This window comes from Natator depressus, chromosome 1, assembly GCF_965152275.1.
Source record: "Natator depressus isolate rNatDep1 chromosome 1, rNatDep2.hap1, whole genome shotgun sequence".
Taxonomy (NCBI): Eukaryota; Metazoa; Chordata; order Testudines; family Cheloniidae; genus Natator; species Natator depressus.
The window spans coordinates 207,790,084-207,811,131 of record NC_134234.1 but is presented as its reverse complement, the minus strand read 5'-3'; the positions used below and the strand labels follow the sequence as shown (position 1 = coordinate 207,811,131).

General features: G+C 49.3%; 1 protein-coding gene across 1 annotated transcript; it reads right to left on the bottom strand.

Annotated features, from left to right (window-relative positions):
• Positions 1-301: 301 nt before the first annotated feature.
• Positions 302-9,143, bottom strand: LAG3 (lymphocyte activating 3). The gene is made up of 8 exons (XM_074947981.1): positions 9,089-9,143; positions 8,654-8,825; positions 8,197-8,423; positions 7,606-7,863; positions 7,058-7,351; positions 6,317-6,607; positions 6,003-6,121; positions 302-427 (listed from the first exon to the last, which is right to left on the bottom strand). The coding sequence occupies exons 1-8, from the start codon at positions 9,141-9,143 to the stop codon at positions 317-319; spliced, it is 1,527 nt and encodes a 508-aa protein (XP_074804082.1). The 3' UTR covers positions 302-316.
• Positions 9,144-21,048: the final 11,905 nt, after the last annotated feature.

Genomic DNA, 21,048 nt, shown 5'->3' with positions numbered 1-21,048 from the left:
GAGAAACAAGTGGAAGTGAAGCAGGTTATGGACACTGGAGTCCTTCAGCTTCAAAAAGGAAGCTCAGAAACCAGTACAACAGCCCCCCCCCCCCTCCACACACACACAACCTTCCTGCACCCAAGTGACTCCCATCTCCTTTTTGTCATATGACTCCCACCTCCTCTGCAGTGGCATGGTACCCATGCTGTGTCCATGTGACCTCCATGCCCTCTGGACAAGTCTGCATGGTTCCCATCCCCCGGCTGTGTAACACAGTCTTGTTTTCCCATTGAAGTTCTTGCCATTCCAATTGATCTTTGTGCCTTCTCTTCCATCAGCACTCTGTCTGCAGGCTCTTCCCTTCCTGGCCTTCATCCTTCCCTGCATTCCCTGGTGTGGGGGCGGTAACCACCCGCTCCAGTGCTGGGAAGGCTGGGGAGAATATCTGAAAGGGAAAAAGAAGAGATGATTGGGGAATGGACCTAGCATGGGCTCCATCCTGCCCCAGCATGATGGTTACATCTGGACCCTGGGTCTGAACAGCCACCGTAGGTCTTATCCCTCAGAGGCCTAGAACGTCACAGAGAGAACCCTGAGAGTCCTGATTTCTAATTCTTCCTGCTCTAACCCACTACACCCTTCTTTCTCACAACCAAAAATAGGATTCAGGAAACCTGACTCTCAGTTTCCTTTGCTGTAACTACTATACCCCAGTCATCTCCTAGAGCTGAGAGAAGAACCCAGGAGTCATGCTCCACAGTCATGTTCCCTTTCCTGTAGAGAATACTGGCTTGATACTATGCTGCGTGCAGTTGAGTTATGCCTTTAACATGGCTGCTTTCATAGATTTTAAGGCCACAAAGAGCCATTATGATGATCTAGTCTAACCTCCTGTGTAAACCCACCCAGAGAACCCACCCAGGAGTTTCTGCATCAAGCCCATAACTTCTGGTTGAGTTAAAGTGTTTCTTTCAGAAAGACATCCAGTCTTGATTGAAAGACTCCAAGTGATGAAGAATCCACCGTAACCCTTGGTAAATTGTTCCAATGGTTAATTACAGTTGCTGCTAAAAGTTTGCACCTTATTTCTAATCTGTATTTATCTAGCTTCAACTCCTACACATTGGACCTTACTATGACTTTTTCTGCTAGATTAAAGAGCTGTCTAGTATCAGAAATCTCTTCCCTTTGTAGATACTTGTAGCCGGTGATCTATTCACCTATTAACTTCTCTTGGATAAACTAAATAGATTGAGCTTCTTGAGTTTCTCATGGTGAGACAGGTTTTCCAGACCTTGAATCATTCAAAATACACTCAGGAGCACTATCCTGTGGCTACATAGCTCTAATAGTATTGAAAGGTTCACAGCGTCACCTCTGTTGAAGTACACTCTGGGATGTTACTCTTCAAGTGTACCATGGGTTCTTAGTTTGAGGTTTGTGACCTCCAGGTGGTTGATGAACAGGGGACAGGGGCTTGTCCTTTCTATATTGCGAATTGGGAGGGATATCCCTACTAGATGGGAGCGGTCCCCATTATAGAAAAAGAGGTTGTGGTATTGAAGAGTTTGAGAACCAGGCTACATCTACACTATATCTGGGATCAACGCTCTGAGATCAATCCACTGGCAGTCAATTTAGTGGGTCTAGTGAAGACCCGCCAAATCGACAGCAGATCACTCTCCAGTCAACTCTACTCTACCCCTGATGACAAGAATAACGTAAGTCGATGGGAGAGTTTCTCCTGTTGACCCCCAGCAATGTAGACCCCATGGTAACTCGATCTAAGGTACATCAACTCCAGCTTAGTTATTCACGTAGCTTGACTTGTGTAACGTAGGTTGACTTACCATGATAGTGTAGACATAGCCCCGTAAAGTATAGAAAAATCAAGAAGTCTATGAGAGAATAATTGGGTCCCCTGGACCACTAGGGGAGCAATTAGAGGAGGAATTTGCAATGTAAGTAGTTTGCCCTGAAGAAATGTGATTTCCTTGCGTGAGTCTTTGCCACTGAGGATGTTGGGGGGACACCTAACAAAGACCTGCTCTTTAGTGGTGCCAAAGCTGAGGCACTGCGAGAGGTTGAAGTCTGAAAAAAGCAGATCCTGGAAAAAACTGATAAATTAAAAGAGCGACAAGTCACCAGGAGGGGATGGAACCTGGGTCTGAGGCTGCTAACAAGAATATGAAGCCTCATTAAAATCAGCAAGTGTACATTGACAAATGTTGTACATTGATCCTGATAATTACACATCAGTGAGTCTGACCTAGCCCCAGAAAAGCTGTAGCAAGAAAATTACTGAAGAACAGGAAAATTAGTTGAAACAATAATTAGAGCACTATAAAAACCTTAGAAGAACATGATCTGATAGCTACAAATTAGTGTCTGCAAAGGAAAATCATGCCACTCTAATCTATTAGAATTCTCTGAATGCATCAGCAATATTGTGAATAAAGAATGACCCAGTTGTCATGATTTTGGGGGGGGATTTCAGAAGACTTTGACAAAGTCCCTTCTGAGATGCTGTTAAGGAATTAAGTAACATGGTGTGAAAGGTTAAGTTTTATCATGGATCAGAAACCGGCGAACAGAGAGAAAGCAGGAATAAATAATACATTTTCATCATGGGTAAAGGTTAATAGTAGTGTGCCGCAAGGTTCTGTACTAGGACAGGTGTTTACCATGTTTATACGTGTACAATTTTTTTAAGTGCCTAAAAGACTTAGGAGTACAGCCGGCCAGAAAATGGGGGCATCCCCCACAGAAAATTTTGACTTCTTGGTAGAAATTAAAACCTAAACATTTTTGGCCAAACACACAGTGACTCATGGGATTTGTGGCTTGGATGCCCCATGCTCACATTCTCCTTTATGAGCCAGGCACCCTGGTCAGTCTACATCTCTCCTCTTGTTGAGCCACTGTGGTACATCATGGGAGTTCTACAGCCATGGTGCATTATGGAAGATGTAGTCTGGTTGCAGAACTTGTCCCATAGAGAAGAATGGGGGCATGAGGTACCCAAACAACAACTCCCATGAGGCACACTTCTGACATGTCCAAATCCAAATTTTGGATTTTGGGTTCTCAGTGACAAGTCAAAAGTTTTTGAAAAAGGAACTTTTTTGCAAAAAATTTAATGTAGTCAAAAACCAAATTTTCAACGAACCCTACTTAGGAGCCTGGAAGTCTCATTGTCAGAAGCAACTTGGCAATTTTTATGCACTTAAGGCCCATTGAAGTGCAATAAGCCTTAGTTTCCTAAGTACCTAAATCACTTTTGAAAAGGGGACTTAAGATCCTGGGTCCTTCAGTGATTTTAAAAATTTACCTAGTCTGGAAAAGGGGATGAGCAGTGAAGTAGCAAAATATGCATATAGCACAACATTATTTAAGTTAAACAAACACTGGAGAAGACTGTGAGAGCTAGCACAGAGTTGTAGTAGATTCTCCGTCATGGGCAATTTTAAAATCAAGATTGGATTTTTTTTTCTAAAAGATCTGCTCTAGTCCAAACAGGAATTAGGCTGGGGAAGTTCTATGGCCTGTGTTATACACGAGGTCAGACTAGATTATGACAATGGTCCCTTCTGGCCTTGGAATCTATGAACCTATGAATCAAAGCTAGATGAATGGACATCGCAATGGCAGATGAAACTCAGTGTAGACCAGAGGTCCCCAAAATGTGGGGTGCGTCCCCTAGGGGGGCGCGGAGCATGGGCAGTGGGTGAACCATGGGCTTCGGGAGGCTAGCCCCTGGCCAGGCCCATCCCTTCCACCTGAGGCCCTGCCCCTCTCAGCCCCTTCCCCCACCAAAGCCCAGAGCCCCCCCCCTGCATGACCTCTAGTCCCTCCCACCCCGGCCCCAGGCTCCCCAAGCACCTCCAGCCCTGGAGCACTGGGTGGGAGGGCATTGCGCGTCCCCCCACCCCCCAGTCCTGGAGCACTGGACGGATGGCGCCCCCCCCCACAAGCCCAGAGCACCAGGTGGGCAGCACACAGTCCCCCCCACCCCCCCGCCCCCCAGCACTGGGTGATGCAGCTCCAGCGCCCCCAGCCCCAGAGTGCTGGGCACTGCAGCCCCGGCACCGGGGCTCCCCCCAGTGCCGTGCAGCCCCAGTCAAAAGTCACCTCAAGTCACAGCCGCCCTAGTCACAGCCCCACCAAGCTCCCTGGAAAAGGAGCAGCCTGCCTGGGCTGAGACCAAGGGGGAAGGGCAAGCAGGAGGGGGCCTCAGGCTGGAGCATGAGCGGGGCCACAATCGGGGCTGTTTGTGGAAGCACAGCCTTCCCCAGTCTATTATACCTGCCGCCTATGGTGTGGAGGAAAGTCCAGGGGGGGCACGGCAGGGCCTGGACCAGCCCCTAGGGCTTTAGGGAGGGAGCACCACCCAGCCCTTCCCTGCCCCCAGCTCTGCTCTGGTCCCACTCATGGACCTGTACCTGGCCCCATCCCCAGCCTCAGCATGGCTCCACTCCCAGCCTCGGCCCCTGGCCATGGCCCCACTCCCAGCCTCAGGCCCACCCCCAACTGTGGCCCCAGTCTTGGCCCCCTTACCCCTGTCTGTGTCCCCCCGCCCCAGCCACAGCCCCACTCCTGGCCCCAGCTCCTGGGGGCAGACAGGGTAAGGTGAGTGTGCGACCCTCAATAGTTTGGGGACTGCTGGTATAGGCAAATGCAAGGTAATGCACATTGAAAGCAATCATCTGAACTCCAACAAATTATTAGGTTTTAAATGAACCATAACCACTTAGGGAAAAAGACCTAGACGTTATTGTATAATTGAAGATCTCTGCTCACCAGGTAGCAGTAGTTAAAAAGCCAACAAAATGTGAGCTATTCCCATGTCGCTATTCCCATGCCGCTATGTAAATTAGTGAGATGACCTCATCTGGAACACTGTGTTCATCTCCGGCTACCCTCTCTATAAAAAGTCATAGTAAAACAGAGGGGATTCAGATATGAGTGATGAAAACGATGTAAGGCCTTGAAAGATTTCTGTGTGAAAAGAGAAGGTGTTTGTTTTGTTCAGAGACAAGAGAAATAAGAAGGGACATACTAGAGGTAAACAAAATTCTAACTGGGTGAGAAAGTCAGTCAGGATGAATTTATTATAGCACAGAACAAAGAGATGATCAGTAAAATTGAAAGGCTGCAATTTCAAAATGGATAAAAGGGAACAGTTTTTACACCTTGCATAATGAGCCCCTGGAACTCACTGCCCCAGGATAATGTGGAGGCCAAGAGCTTAGCAAGATTCAAAAAGGTATTGGGCATTTACATACACTGGAACAATTTACTAAGGGTCGTGGTGGATTCTCCATCACTGGCAATTTTTAAATCAAGATTGGATGTTTTTCTAAAAGATCTGCTTCAGGAAGTATCTTGGGAAGTTCTATGGCCTGCGTTATACAGGAGGTCAGACTGATGATCACAATGGTCCCTTCTGGCCTTGGAATCTATGAATCTACATTCACAATTACATTAGATCAGATTATGAAAAAGAAAAAGTATAACCACAATAGTTTGGAAGGGACATAAACCCTCATCCTTTAAGGCACAAGAGGACCTCAGACTGACAGGAGTTAAGAGAAAACTTCCTCCGTGGGCAGGTTATTCTATAATTGTCCACTAGAGGGTATTTTGCCCCTTCCTCTGAGGTATCTGGCACTTGGCCACTGTCAGAGACAGGGCACTTGGCTAGCAGGTCCACCTGGCTGATCCAGCCTGGCAGTTCCTATATTCCCAGTACATACTGCATACGACCAGGCAGAGCTGGCAGGTTACCCAATGTAGCCTCTTTGCCCTGCACACACAGCCCCAACTTGAGGCAGGGCTGTCAGGCTTAGATGAGCTCAATCACAGCCCTTTCCCCCCTGGTTCTTCCCTCTCAGCTCTCCCATTCACTCTCCCTTTGTCATGCTACTCAGACACTTCTTTGACAGCTCTGCCCAAGGAGGAATGAATGGCCTTTGAGAGAGAAGACGGATGGACATAGACAGGGCAATGGACTGACTCACCCTTTGGTTCCGCAGGACCAAAGCCAGGATGGAAGCCACAAGCAGGAGGAAGAGGACAAGGATAAGGCCAAAAGAGACCTGCCCATCCAGAATGGTATGAGGACCAGAGAGCTGGGCACCTGTAAGGGGAAATCACAGTTAGAAAGGAGGGTGAAACGGGGGGGGGGGGGGGGCGGGTTGGGACTAGTTCGGGGTGTGGATGTGGTTTGGAAAATGTTGGCTGGTCAAGTGGGTCAAGTGGAGCAGAAGTCTTGGGGCACAGGGAGATGGAAGTGGGGTGGGGTGGAGGAAATGGGGCACAGGGGAGACGGTACCTGTAATATACAGCTCATATTCCACAGCTCCCAGCCTCCCTTCTGAGCTATGAACACTGCACTCCCAGGTGCCAATATCCTCCTGGGACACATGGGTCAGTTCCAGGGTGGAACCCAGATAGTAGCGCTGGACCCCTGGGCTCCTGGGAGTGGCCTCAAATGAGCTCCCATTGCTGAGGCCTGAGCTCAGCTGCCTCCACTGAAAGTGCTCGTGCCCCCTGGGGTGGGTGAGGCTGCAGATAAGCAGCAGACGAGAGCCTTCAGCGACTGGCCCTTTGATGCTTGGGGTGACTGTGGGGGAGGGAAACAGAAATACCCTCAGCAAAAAAAGTAGAGCCTCTTCCTGCCTCACCCCTGCAGCACCTCCTTCCTCTCTCTGTCACGTTCCTCCTTTTTCACTCTCTCCCTCTCACACACCTTCTCTCATTGACTCCCTGGCTTCCCCCTTCTCTCTCTCTCTCTCTTTCATTTTCCTACTTTAAGGCAGATTTCTAAAAGAAAAATAATGGAACCATCATGAGAAACCTCCCTATGGCACAGCATCCTGTGGAAAGAGAGACTCCACTCCTGTGCAGCTAAATGCCTGAGCTGAGACACAGGGTCTCTCCCCATGGGGAGGCTGGACAGGCTGAGAACATCCCAAACTCACCACATTGGTGTGCAAGGAGATTTTCTCCAAGCCAGTGAAAGCCACTGGAGGGAAAGAGTCCCCTTGGCATCCTCTGGGCTTCCCTTGCTCACCTGTCATCACTGCCAAGGTCACGTCCCTAGTGATGGTCGTGCCATGGATAGAGACAGCACAGCAGTATTGCCCAGCATCCCCTGGTCCCACCTCAGGGAGATGGAGGGTGAAGCTCCCATTGCTCCCATTCCTGGAGATGCCCCGTATTTCCAGATCCCCTCCTGCAAGACGGCTCCAGTGGGCTGACACCCCTAGAATGCCGGAGGCACTAGGGTCTCGGTTCAGGAGGCAGGGAAGGTTGGTGGCAGATCCTACTGCAGCATAGACTACAGGAGAGGCTGGGCCAGCAAAACCTGGAGGAAACAAAGAGTGTAGGGCAACATTAGATTGTATGAGGTCCACAGAACTGCAACAGAAGGGGAGGTTACCACCCCCTGTGGGGAGGGGATGCTGGGACAGAGGGAAGCCATGACTGGGAAAGCAGGGAGGGAAGCAAAGAGATCCAAGGAGGCTACTCATGATAGGGCGGGAGTTGGAGAGGAGGAGGCTATTGTGAGAGGCCAGAGATCTCTGGGAGCTGAGAGGGTGAGTCGGAAGCCAGAGTTACCTAGAATTTGAAGGTTGAATGTGGCAGAAACTCTCTCATCATTTGAGTATGTGAGTTCGCAGCGCCAGGGCCCTGAATCACTCACAGTTGGCCTAGAGATGGATAGAGCCCCATAGCGGGAACGGAACCTGCCGGAGACGGGGACCAGGCTGCCATTATGGAACCAGCGCATCCCCACAAGCTTAGCCGGATGACTGGAGTTACAGAGTAGCAAGAGAGGCTCCGTTTCCACCAGCAGGCCTGGGGGATTGACAGTCACTGCGGAGAAGAAGGGAAAAGAGAAGTTAATGTCACAGGGGAGCCCTAAAACCATCCCCGCTTTGGAGCTCCCAGCCCCTCTCTGCAGGGCTTTGAAGGGACAATCAACCTGTCCTTGTCTCCCCATTTTCCTTGTGTTTATTACCTAGAGATTTCCCTCTCTGCAGCTCTCATCCCATGGCATGAAGACAGGGGAGTTGACTAATCTCAAGAGGCTGCTTCTCATTTTCTAACCTGCTGTTCCAGTCCTGGGCTCCCCTCCCAGAACTTTTGGTCCTAACTGACAATACCCTGCTGTTCCAGGGATCCCTGTTGGGCTCCAACTTCTCGTACCTGTCACCATGCCCAGCTCCAGCTGGCAGCGCCGAGTCTCCTTGCCATATCTCACCAGTGCCTCGTAATGGCCTGCATCATCATTCAGCAGTGGCTCAATCCAGAGGGAGAAGTCCCCCTGGCGGAAGCTGGTTTCCCTGACTGAGGCTCGGGGCATCATGGATCGGGCTGTCTTCAGAAGACCACTGTACTCCACCTCCAGCACCATGTGGGGCTCTTTGTGGGAGCTGGGGATATGGGCAGGGGGAAATGAGTTAGTGCTAGGAGAGGGAGAGGATGGGGAAAGGAGCAGAGAAAGAGCGGGGAAGAAAGGCAGCGAGAGGGAGAAAGAGCACATCAGGGGAGAGGATGGGAATCAAAGACTGTGGAAGAGGAGAAGAAAGAATGAGGGAAAGGTGAAGAAATAGGAAAGGAATCAAAAAGCACAGCACCACCACCCCCTCACAGCCTGCATTACCTTTCCCCATGCCGCTCCCAGCGGACGGCTGTCTTCTCATACAGCTGCTTCCAGCTGCTCTGCAGCTCCTGAGGACTCAGGTGACAGGGGAGCACAACCAGGTCCCCCACTTTGGCCCACACCCTCTGCTCCCCCCTCTGCTCCTTTGCTGCTCCAGGGGAAGTACTGCTGGCTGCAACAAGATAGAGAACTGAGCCGGGGGGAGGTTTAGAAATGGGGGTGGAGACATTTTTCTCCTGTCCTGAGAGGACCCTGCCGAGGAGAATGGAAGAGGGCTGGGGAGCAATATCGGGATAAGGGGAACACTGAAGGGTCAGGAAAGCAAGATCTGCCAAGGGTTCAGCTTTGAATTGCTAAAATCCTGTGGACCAAGTAAACCCCAAATGTCCCCAGTGCAACTACCCTCCACCACCAAAAATACTCAGCCCCCCTTACCATTGGTCACCAGCAGCATGAGGGCGAGAGACAGTGGCATGAATGCCAATGTCATGGTGGCATCAAGGAGACAAAGGGGATGTGTCTCCACACTCAGTTCATCACCAGAATGGATCCAAAGCTTCAAGGGACGAGTGAGAACAAGGCATGGACTGGACAAAGGAGGGGGCAGGTGAGTGGGTCGTCAGGTTCTCTCGTTCACTTGCTCTCTCGCTCACTATCTCTCTCGTTCTGATCAAAGCCTTTCCCTAGATGCCCTTATAATGCGGGTGGGCAGCTAATTTCCTCACAGCGCTGAGAAGATGCGTCACAGCCAAGAAACCAGCATCAGACTGAGGCACGTGCAGAAAGAGATGGAGACAGAGGAAGAAGGAGTCAGAGATCGTGTTCTAAGCATCTTTTAGTGGAAATTCTCTCTCTGGGTTTCTGTTGTTTTCTTCACAGTTTCGCTTCTACCCAGACAGCGGAAAATTTGTAGAAGACACTTCCCAGCAAGTGCCCTTCATGTTTTTCTTTCATCTCTTACCTTTTTTGGTTTGATCTTTCCGCCTCTCACTGTTTCTGTCAATTAATTGTTTTAGTCTTTTCAAAATGCCTTGTTCCTCTTTCCATTTTTTCTTTTACTTTCTCAAATATAGGCTTTTTCTGTATTTCCAATTCACAGGGGGACACTAAATGAGGAGCTGCAAACAACAGGAAGGACAGGCAAATAACCCAAAGGGACTAAGAAAGACTAGAGATGGCACAGGTGCTGGAACTAGGGGTGCTGGGGATACTGCCACACTCCCTGGCTTGAAGTGGTTCCCATCATATACAGTTTGATTCAATGGCTACACGAATTGTTCCAGCTCCCGTGGAAGATGGAGCCGGGAAATAAAGTGAGTTTCAGCCAGGACAAATGTAGTAGTAGATCCAAAACCCAGGACCACACTGGAAGGGAGATGGCCAGGAGGAGCTGAGGGAGGAGGCTGCATATTGGCTGCAGAAAAGGTTGCTATGCTTTTGGGGTTGCATGGCAAGACACTGCATCCCAGGGCGGGAATGATCCCTCTCTATCTAGTTTTGGGGAGACCCAACTTCAGGTCCTGTGACGTGGGAGCTTCTCCCAGCTCCCATGTAGGTGCTGAGAAGTTCAGGGAGAACAGAACTGAACTTTGCATGGTGAGATTCATAGATTCCCATCCCTGTCACACATGGGGCCCCCTTGTCACCTCAGAGAATCCCTCCTTTTATGGCTCACACTTTCCAGCACCCACTGGTTTTGGCTCTATCTGACTTAATCATGCATTTGTCCTCTCTGGTGACTTCTGACTGTGCTCCCTTCTGTGCACACATCCCCCACTAACCGGAGTGGGCGGGGCCTCTCCCTGGGGTCAGGGAGCACAGGGTGACTCAGGGGCACAATTCTCCTCTGCTGGAGGATCTCTTTCTCTCTCTGTTTTTTGTCAGCGGAGTGATCAGGAGGGAGGAATTGGGAAACAGAGAAGTGGGTAACAGAGAGAAGAAAGGAGAGGAGGAGAGGTTGGAGAATACATTACAGTTAAAGCGCAAGGTGTTTTTCCTCCTGTTCAGCAAAAACAGTGCCTGGTGTCCGGTCTAAGCAGAGGGTATAGACTTTCCATTCCACTGAGTCAGCATCAAAGGGATGGCATGAGTGCGTGGGTGAAGGAGAAACAGAGCAAGAGAATGAAAGAGAGAGGGGTCTGCGGCATAGCGAGGAGACATGTGGGGCTTCACTCTCAGCAGGGCTGGCCTGAGGGAAAATGGCACCCTGGGCAAACTTGTATTTTGGCACACACACACACCCTGGTTCCTGTGGGCACAGTGCCCCCCCACATTGCCCCTGGCCATTGTGGGCTTTTGAGGCTCCCCGCCCCCTCTTGCGCTCCTAACCCCTACACTGTACCCCCTCCTGTGCCCCTAACCATTGCATCCCCAATCCTGCACCCACGTGGGGAAACTGACCTGGATGCATGGAATGCCTGGCATTGCCGCTCACTCACCCCTTCAAACACTGCTCCTCTGCGCACCCCTCGGGGGCTCTGGGGGGGGGCAAAGTCAGGGCTCCCTGCATCCAGGTCACTTTCCCCACCCGGACCCCTAATCATTTTTGTTGCCCTTCGCTGGACTCTCTCCAATTTATCCACATCCTTCTTGTAGTGTGGGGCCCAAAACTGGACACAGTACTCCAGATGAGGCCTCACCAATGTCGAATAGAGGGGAACGATCACGTCCCTCGATCTGCTCGCTATGCCCCTACTTATACATCCCAAAATGCCATTGGCCTTCTTGGCAACAAGGGCACACTGCTGACTCATATCCAGCTTCTCGTCCACTGTAACCCCTAGGTCCTTTTCCGCAGAACTGCTGCCAAGCCATTCGGTCCCTAGTCTGTAGCTGTGCATTGGGTTCTTCCGTCCTAAGTGCAGGACCCTGCACTTATCCTTATTGAACCTCATCAGGTTTCTTTTGGCCCAATCCTCCAATTTGTCTAGGTCCCTCTGTATCCTATCTACCACTCCTCCCAGTTTAGTATCATCCGCAAATTTGCTAAGAGTGCAATCCACACCATCCTCCAGATCATTTATGAAGATATTGAACAAAACCGGCCCCAGGACCGACCCCTGGGGCACTCCACTTGACACCGGCTGCCAACTAGACATGGAGCCATTGATCACTACCCATTGAGCCCGACAATCTAGCCAACTTTCTACCCACCTTATAGTACATTCATCCAGCCCATACTTCATGGGGCTGGATGTGCTGCATCCGAGACTGCTAAAGGAGTTGGTGGATGTGATTGCAGAACCATTGGCCATTGTCTTTGAAACCTCATGGCGATCGGGGGAGGTCCTGGATGACTGGAAAAAGGCTAATGTAGTGCCCATCTTTAAAAAAGGGAAGGAGGAGGATCCAGGGAACTACAGGCCAGTCAGCCTCACCTCAGTCCCTGGAAAAATCATGGAGCAGGTCCTCAAGGAATCAATTCTGAAGCACTTAGAGGAAAGGAAAGTGATCAGGAACAGTCAGCATGGATTCACCAAGGGCAAGTCATACCTGACTAATCTAATTGTCTTCTATGACGAGATAACTGGCTCTGTGGATGAGGGAAAAGCAGTGGACATGTTATTCCTTGACTTTAGCAAAGCTTTTGACATGGTCTCTCACAGTATTCTTGCCAGCAAGTTAAAGAAGTATGGGCTGGATGAATGGACTATAAGGTGGACAGAAAGCTGGCTAGATCGTCGGGCTCAACGGGTAGTGATCAATGGCTCCATGTCTAGTTGGTAGCTGGTATCAAGCAGAGTGCCCCAAGGGTTGGTCCTGGGGCTGGTTTTGTTCAATATCTTCATTAATGATCTGGAGGATGGCATGGACTGCACCCTCAACAAGTTTTCAGATGACACTAAACTGGGAGGAGTGGTAGATACGCTGGAGGATAGGGATAGGATACAGAGGGCCCTAGAGAAATTAGAGGCTTGGGCCAAAAGAAATCTGAGGAGGTTCAACAAGGACAAGTGCAGAGTCCTGCACTTAGGACAGAAGAATCCCATGCACCACTACAGACTAGGAACCGAATGGCTAGGCAGCAGTGTGCCCTTGTTGCTAAGAAGGCCAATGGCATCAAAATGCTGTATAAGTAGGAGAACTGCCAGCAGATCGAGGGACGTGATCATTCCCCTGTATTCGACATTGGTGAGGCCTCATCTGGAGTACTGTGTCCAGTTTTGGGCCCCACACTACAAGAAGGATGTGAAAAAATTGGAAAGCATCCAGCGGAGGACAACAAAAATGTTTAGGGGACTGGAACACATGACTTATGAGGAGAGGCTGAGGGAACTGGGATTGTTTAGTCTGCGGACGAGAAGAATGAGGGGGGATTGGATAGCTGCTTTCAACTACCTGAAAGGGGGTTCCAAAGAGGATGGATCTTGACTGTTCTCAGTGGTAGCAGATGACAGAACGAGGAGTAATGGTCTCAAGTTGCAGTGGGGGAGGTTCAGGTTGGATATTAGGAAAAACTTTTTCACCAGGAGGGTGGTGAAGCACTGGAATACGTTACCTAGGGAAGTGGTGGAATCTCCTTCCTTTGAAGTTTTTAAGGTCAGGCTTGACAAAGCCCTGGCAGGGATAATTTAGTTGGGGATTGGTCCTGCTTTGAGCAGGGGGTTGGACTAGATGACCTCCTGAGGTCCCTTCCAACCCTGATATTCTATGATTCTATGAGAACAAAGTAAGTTACCAAGCAAAATAAAACAAAACACACAAGTCTAAGCCTAATACATTTAAGAAACTGAATACAGGTAAATCTCACCCTCAGAGATGTTCCAATGAGCTTCTTTCACAGACTAGACCCTTCCTAGTCTGGGCCCAATCCTTTCCCTTGTTCCAGCTCAGGTGGTAACTCAGGGATTTCTGATGACTGGCAGCCTCCTTTGTTCTGTTCCACCTCCTTTTATAGCTTTGGCACAAGGCAGGAATCTTTTACCTCTCTCCTTCTAAATGGAAAAGCACCAGGTTTAAGATGGATTCCAGTTCAGGTGACATGATCACATGTCACTGTAAGACCTCCTTCTTCATAGCCTAGTAGCTGGAAGACATGTACATAGGAGACGTGCAGGTAAACAAACCCATTCACAGTTCATTGATTCTGAAGCACCCTTAATGGCTTCCACTTAACATGTTTACATCAGTAAAACAAGTTTATATCTTATTCTCCTAACTCCAGACATAGAAATAATACATGCAAACAAATAGGAGGAACACACTCAGTAGATCCTAAGCTTTGTAATGATACCTTATAAGAAACCTTTTGTATAAAGCATATTCCAGTTTCATTATGTTTACACTCATAAGCATATTTCCATAAACATATGGAGTGCAATGTCACATCTAACTCTTAAAAAGGGATACAGCTAAATTCTGGCCTATCTGCCACTGCCTGGGAAAGTAACCTAAAGCTCAGGCTTGGAGAGCTGAGGGGCTGGGGCTGAGGACAATGCCTCTCATGCACAAGGGGATGTTGATGGTAGAGGGGTTATTGTGGTGAGAGGGCATGTTCTGAAATGATAGGTTTTAAGGCATTGTTTTACTCAGCGTGAGGCTCTATCTTTAGAAGTGAAGTCTCTGATGTTTCTCTGTAATGACCCATTTTAAATGCTGACTCCATTGAATGGCATCTTCGTCATCTCCCAGCACAAAACCCCACCAGCACAAATAGCAGTGACTGGAGTGAGGTCACCACTGAGACACATTGGTGGAGCTGCATGTGTGGCTAGGCTAGGGCAACAATAGCAGAAGGGGCTGAAGGTGAGGACTGAGGGGCATTGGCAGAGCTGGGGAAGGCAGTGGAAACTAGGATTAGAATACAGGAGGGGCTGAAGTTCGGAAGCTCAGTATTGATACATTTGGCTTGGGCATTAGCTGCCTTTGATCAGGTTCTAGGCTTTACTGACCATTTCAGTGAATTCCCTTTATTGTCTTTTTGGGTTTGTTTTTGTTTCTTTTTAATTATGTAGTATACATGCAAGTTCAGTTCCTGGCACTCCCCACCTCTGCTCTTACTAGTGCCACAATGAAGTCTGGACCTTTGCAGAATGCCTCTTGTGAGGGTCACCCCTTTCTTTCTACCTTGCAGCGGGGGGCAATGCCCTGTATTGTAAAACCTGCAGCCCGTTTCCCAAAGAGTTGTCAGCAACCCGCTTCCTTAGGCTTCAAAGGTAATTTCTGACCCAACTAGACAAGTCTAATTAGAATCAAACAATAGAACTTTGGTTAAGGCAGTCTTAAAATTTACAGTTAAAAATCAGGAAAAAAGTGACTTTAAATAGTTTCTTTTAAATATAAACTGGAAAATTAAATGCAGAAAACTTTGAAAATTTAAAAAAAAAACATTAACTATGCGATCCTCTCTAGATTCTTAAGGCCAATAGGAACCATTAGATTATCTACTCTGACCTACTGTATATCACAGGACATAGAATTTAACCCAGCTTCTCCTGTATTGTGCTCAACAACCTTACAAAATCCCTTTGAGATACTGCAGGTAGATGATTCTCAAAGAACCATCGTTACTGCACAAGCTAACTTCTTTTCTGAAGTCCAGGGTCCATATTTTGCTACTCTCCTTTCTTCATTTTGTGAGGATCCTGAATTCGACCATCTCATGGTCACTGCTGCCCAGGTTGCTACTCACTTCTACTTCCCCTACCAATTCTTCCCTCTTTGTAAGCAGCAGGTCAAGAGGAGAACGGCCCTTGGTTGGTTCCTCCAGTAGTTGCACCAGGAATTTGTCCCCAGCACTCTCCAAAAACTTCCTGGATTGTCTGTGCACTGCTCTATTGCTCTCCCAGCAGATATCAGGGTGATTGAAGTCCCCCATTAGAACCAGGGCCTGTGTTCTGGAAGATTCAGTTAATTGTCTGAAGAAAGCCTGGTCTACCTTATCCTCCTGGTCTGGTGATCTACAACACACGCCCACCATGACACCACCCTTGTTGCTCTTGCTTCTAAACTTAACCCAAAGACTCTCAACAGGCTTTTCTCCAGTTTCATACTGGAGCTCTGAGCAATAATACCACTCTCTTACATACAGTGTAACTCCTCCATCTTTCCTCCCCTGCCTGTCCTTCCTGAACAGTTTATACCCATCCATGACAGTGCTCCAATCATGTGAGCTACCCCACCAAGTCTCTGTTATTCAATCACATCATAGTTCTTTGACTGTGCCAGGACTTCCAATTCTTCCTGCTTGTTTCCCAGGCTTCTTACATTCGTGTGCATGCACCTAAGATAACTAGCCGATTGCCCTACTTTCTCAGTATGAATCAGGAGCCCCCCCTTTTTTCACCCTCCTCCTTGTTTTTCCTCCCAGTATCCCACTTCCCCACTTACCTCAGGGCTTAGGTTACCCTCCCCCGGTGAACCTAGTTTAAAGTTGAAGTGTGCAGCTGAAGTGTGCAGCTGCTGTTACTCAAAACTGGGCCAGCTAGTAAGCTTAGGGAGGACTAATGACCCACCAGAGTTTGGCAGAAAGCAGCATGTTTATTTTTCTGATAGCTAAGCTCAAAAGAAAAGGCGCGGTCACACTCACACTTGCATACTCACGCTCCCAGGACAGGCACAGCACTGGAGATGTCAGGATCCTTCAAGGTAAGTGTCTCACAGTGCAGCAATGGATGGTGCAATGAAGGTAAGTCTTCCTGAGGTACTATGGAATGCAATGTGGGGAACCACTGACCAGACAGTCCGGGCAAAGGGCCTTCATGGGAGGTACAAGCTTGTGAGTGCGCTCCTGAGCGCATGGCCCCTTCCCCTTTTATGGACCTGCTCCTCATGGCCTGCAACTAGAGATGACTTGGCCGCGTCTGGTTGGTCACACTCCACCTCTGGCAGTGTCCATGCATTGGGTGTGTGATCGCTGCCTAATTAGAGTTCCAGACACCTTGTCTACCTGGGAGCTTTTCTGATCTTCCAGTTGTTTAAGCAGCCCATTCATCCCACAAGCATTCCAGGAGGGAGTGGGAGAGGGAAAGCCACTTCACAGGTATTCAAAGAGGGAGAGGAGACAAAAGGCGGGGGGAGAGGGGGAGGGAATGTAACAGACCTTTTGAGTATACAGGTTATACATAGCATACAAATCACTGCTGCTCCTACAACACTCTGCCCCTTGATCTATGATCTATGATCATTACAGTAGTTGTTGTCATTGTAGGGCACAGGTGATCTGTTGCAAACAAACCAAATAATCATAACCAGGTGAATATAACTAAACCATTACAACTGACTAAACACCAGATATAACATAAACACAAATGCAAACAATCATAATAATAATAATTGGGAATACAATGAAACCATCACCATTACAATAATTGGGTACATTGACAAACAAGTTTGATGCTGCAATAGCCATCAAACAATAAAAGTCACTGAGGTCAAGATTTGTAGGAGTACCATAGCTGTCATGCAAGGTTAAACTGATTTGGACTTAAACTAACATTTAGTTGCTAAAATGTTGCAGAATCCCCTATTACTAACAGTTGGGGTCGGAGGTAAGGAGGAGAGGAACAAATCCAACACCTGAAAGATGGGGCCCTACAATCACGGGCCAAGATCTTACAGGTTATGGGGGCCCATGAACTACCCTTCAGGGCTTGGGGAAGTAGAACCAGGGTGCATAGAGGAAAGTGTGGAATTAACAATACAAGAAAATGTAACTAACAATACAAATGTATCAATAACAAAAATCAACAACAAAATGATTAGAGAACCTAACAAAAAATAAACCTGGTGCACTGGGGACCAAAGTCTTTTGGACAGAGGTATATGTGATTGATAATTTGGTTGGAGAGGGGAGAAATAGAGAGAGGAAAAGGCATTTACCCTGTCTAGTGTAGTATCCCCTTTCTTTCTGGACCCAGTGCTAGCACAGGACACCCACCAGAGAAAGAAACAGAACATGCAACACAGAACATGCAACACAGACTTTGTCGCGACACTATAACCATGGTATTTGTATCGCTCTTCAGCTGGTACCAGCTCTCCAGATGTTCTGGTTCAGAGGCTGAAAGACAGAAGCTTAGAAACAAATTAGCACAGTGCTCCCACCACGACAGACCCTGCTTGTTTGAGTTGTCCGCAGTGTACCCATTTTCCCTCCAGGGTTTTTGCTAACTCTATTGCTTGCGCGAGAGTCAACTCAGTCTCTGCCACAGTGTGTCCAGTACTTGGGGCTGCCCCGCCCCCTGCAGGCACAGGCCCATAGTTTCGGACCACCCTTCAGACTGCTGCAACACGGTGTCTGGGGTCCGGCCATCCGGGATCCGGATCCGGGGGATCTGGATCATACCAGATATCCCCATCCCAATCATCATATGGTCCCGCACCGCCCTGGGCTTTCACCCCAACGGTGGCGACCTGGGCTGACTAAGCCTCCTGGATGCTGTTCTCCTGGGCAGATGCCTCCAGGCCCATATCTTTCAGGCAGGTAACTGCCTGGCTCAGAGCGGCATTCTCTACTTCCACCTGCTCCCAGTACTCCTCTGCTGCCGCCACCTGTACTGCGGCTACAGAGAGGGAAGACGGCTGGGCGCTAGCAGTCAGAGCCTGCACCTTCCACATATCTTGTTCCTTCTCCAACTCATGAATTGTACTCCCAGGTGGAACCGCCCCTGGCATCTCGGGGTCTGCCCCTTTCTTTTGGAGCCATTCTAACAACACCCCGGGTGGCGGTGCTGCTCCCCAAGGCGGGGTGTCTTCTTGCTTGGGCTGCTTCGCCTGTTCCTTCCCCTTGCCCCACAATGGCATACTTAGTGGCAGCATCCTTTTCTCCCTGCAGTGGGTTGCTAGCCTACCACCTTTTCCACAGACTCAAGCTGGACCCGCTCAAGAAGCTATTGGGGGCACCAGGGGATTTACACCCAATTTTCTCCCTTGCCCTATACCAGCACTCAACAATGGCATCCTTTTCGCCCTGCAGTGGGTTGCTAGCCTACCACTTTTTCATGCAGACTCGAGCAGGACCCACCCAAGAGACCACTGGGGGGGCACCAGGGGACCCCTACTCTTTGGTCAAATCCTCCGCCAAGCTGCCGACATTCTCCACCATTAATGTAACCCAAAACTGGGCCAACTAGTAAGCTTAGGGAGGACTAATGACCCACCAGAGTTTGGCAGAAAGCAGCACGTTTATTATTCTGATAGCTAAGCTCAAAAGAAAAGGTGGGGTCACACTCGCATACTCACGCTCCCAGGACAGGCACGGCACTGGAGATGTCAGGATCCTTCAAGGTAAGTGTCCCACAGCGCAGCGATGGATGGTGTGATGAAAGTAAGTCTTCCCGAGGCACGACGGAATGCCACGCAGCGAACCACTGGCCAGACAGTCCGGGCCAAGGGCCTTCACGGGAGTTACAAGCTTGTGAGTGCACTCCTGAGCACATGGCCCCTTCCCCTTTTAAGGACCTGCTCCTCATGGCCTGTGACTAGAGATGAATTGGCCGCCTCTGGTTGGTCACACTCCACCTCCGGCAGTGTCCATGCATTGGGTGTGTGATCACTGCCTAATTAGAGTCCCAGACACCTTGTCTACCTGGGAGCTCTTCTGATCTTTCAGCTGTTTAAGCAGCCCATTTACCCCACAAGCATTCCAGGAAGGAGGGGAGGGGGAAAGCCACTTCACAGGTATTCAAAGAGGGAGAGGAGACAAAAGGGGTTGGGGGGAATGTAACAGACCTTTTGAGTATACAGGTTATACATAGCATACAGATCACTGCTGCTCCTACAACAGCTGCCACTGCATATCTCCAGGGGATTCTGAGCAAGGCAGAGAGTTAGAGTTAGGGCTAAGAAATCCCTTTTCTGGCTGGAAGGGAAGTCCTGAACTCCTTCCCCACTCACTTCTCCCTGACCTGAGGAAGGGGCTCAGGGATTCCCCTTCACCCACTCCTGGGTACAAGGTTGTGCAGAGCTCTTTCCACATGCACTGGGACCTGAGGTAAGGTAGGGAAACTAAAGCACCCCTCACAGCCTAAAGCCATATCCGCTTCCCTCCTCTCAGGGTACAGCTATACCAGAGCTGGAGGTGTACTTTCCAGCCGAGCAGACTACCCATGCTCGCTGGCGTGAGCTGTGGGAGGAGCTAACCGCCCAAGTACTTACCTCTGGTCTCAGACAGGATCATTCTCAGTGTGGCTAGCCTTTTCCGCTGCCCGTGCTGCTGCAGTGACACCTCTATTTTCTGCACGCCAGCTCAGCCAGAGCTAGCATGGGTATGCCCGCCTGTGCTGGACACTACACCTTCCAGCGCCAGCACAGACATACCTAAGCGACCCCACCAGCCCTGCTGGAGCATGGAGGGGCTGGAAGAGGGAGCTAGTAGTTGAGGGGCAGCAGTGTGCCAAGGAAACCACTTCATTACCATCCCAGGTGCCTCAATCATGCTCCTCCACTACCATCCATTTCTAAAAAATAATCCTTGAAGATTATTAACAAAACTTCATTAATGAATTAGGGTTGCTTAGCCTCAGCCCCTGCCAGAGCATGGAAGTTGGTTGCCACAGACAGGATCCTCTGAGAACCAGGGGAAAATACTCACCTGTACATTTCCTAGCTTTCTAATGATCATGTTTTGTGAGGTTATGCTTCACACACACACTGCCCCTGGGCACTGCTGCGGGCACTGGGAATATAACAGAACTTTACCATTCCCCTAACACCACCTGCCATTTTGTCAGTGCTCCCAACTCTAGCTCTGCACTCCTATTCATACACTCCCATGAACTGCCAGGGTGCTCCAGGCAGGACACGGGAGCACTAGCTAGGAGTGGCAGACATCCATCTGGACAGTAAGGCCTTGTCTGCACTACAGAGCTTTGTTCACAAAAGTCAGCTTTCGTCAACAAAATGGTGGAGGTGTACACACTGCAATGCTCCTTCTGCCGACAAAAAAAAACAAAAAAAAATCCCCACCACCTCGATGAGAGCAGCATAGAGCTTGACAAAGTGTCAGTGTATGTTGCTGTACATGGCCTCCAGGAGGTGTCCCACACAATGCCCATATGACTGCTCTGGTCAGCAGTTCAAACTCTGCTGCCCTCCACCCAGGTACACAGGCTTCTGCCCCTCCCCCTTTACAAGCCCAGGAATTTTTGAAATTCCACTTCCTGTTTGCTCGACATGGACAGCTCATATCGCATCTTCCCAGTTGGCCATGGCAGCTCTATGCACCAAATGCTCTCCCGCTTGGATCACACCTGAGTTGTTGGATCTGCTGGCACTGTGGGGAGAGGAGGCTGTGCAATCCCATCTCTGTTCCAACTGCAGGAACTTCAATACCTACAGTCAGATTTTTCATGGCATGTTGGATAAGGGCTGTGAACAGGACACACATCACTGGCATGCAAAGATAAAGGAGCTGAGGCATGCATACCTGAAGACAAGAGAGTGAAACCATCACT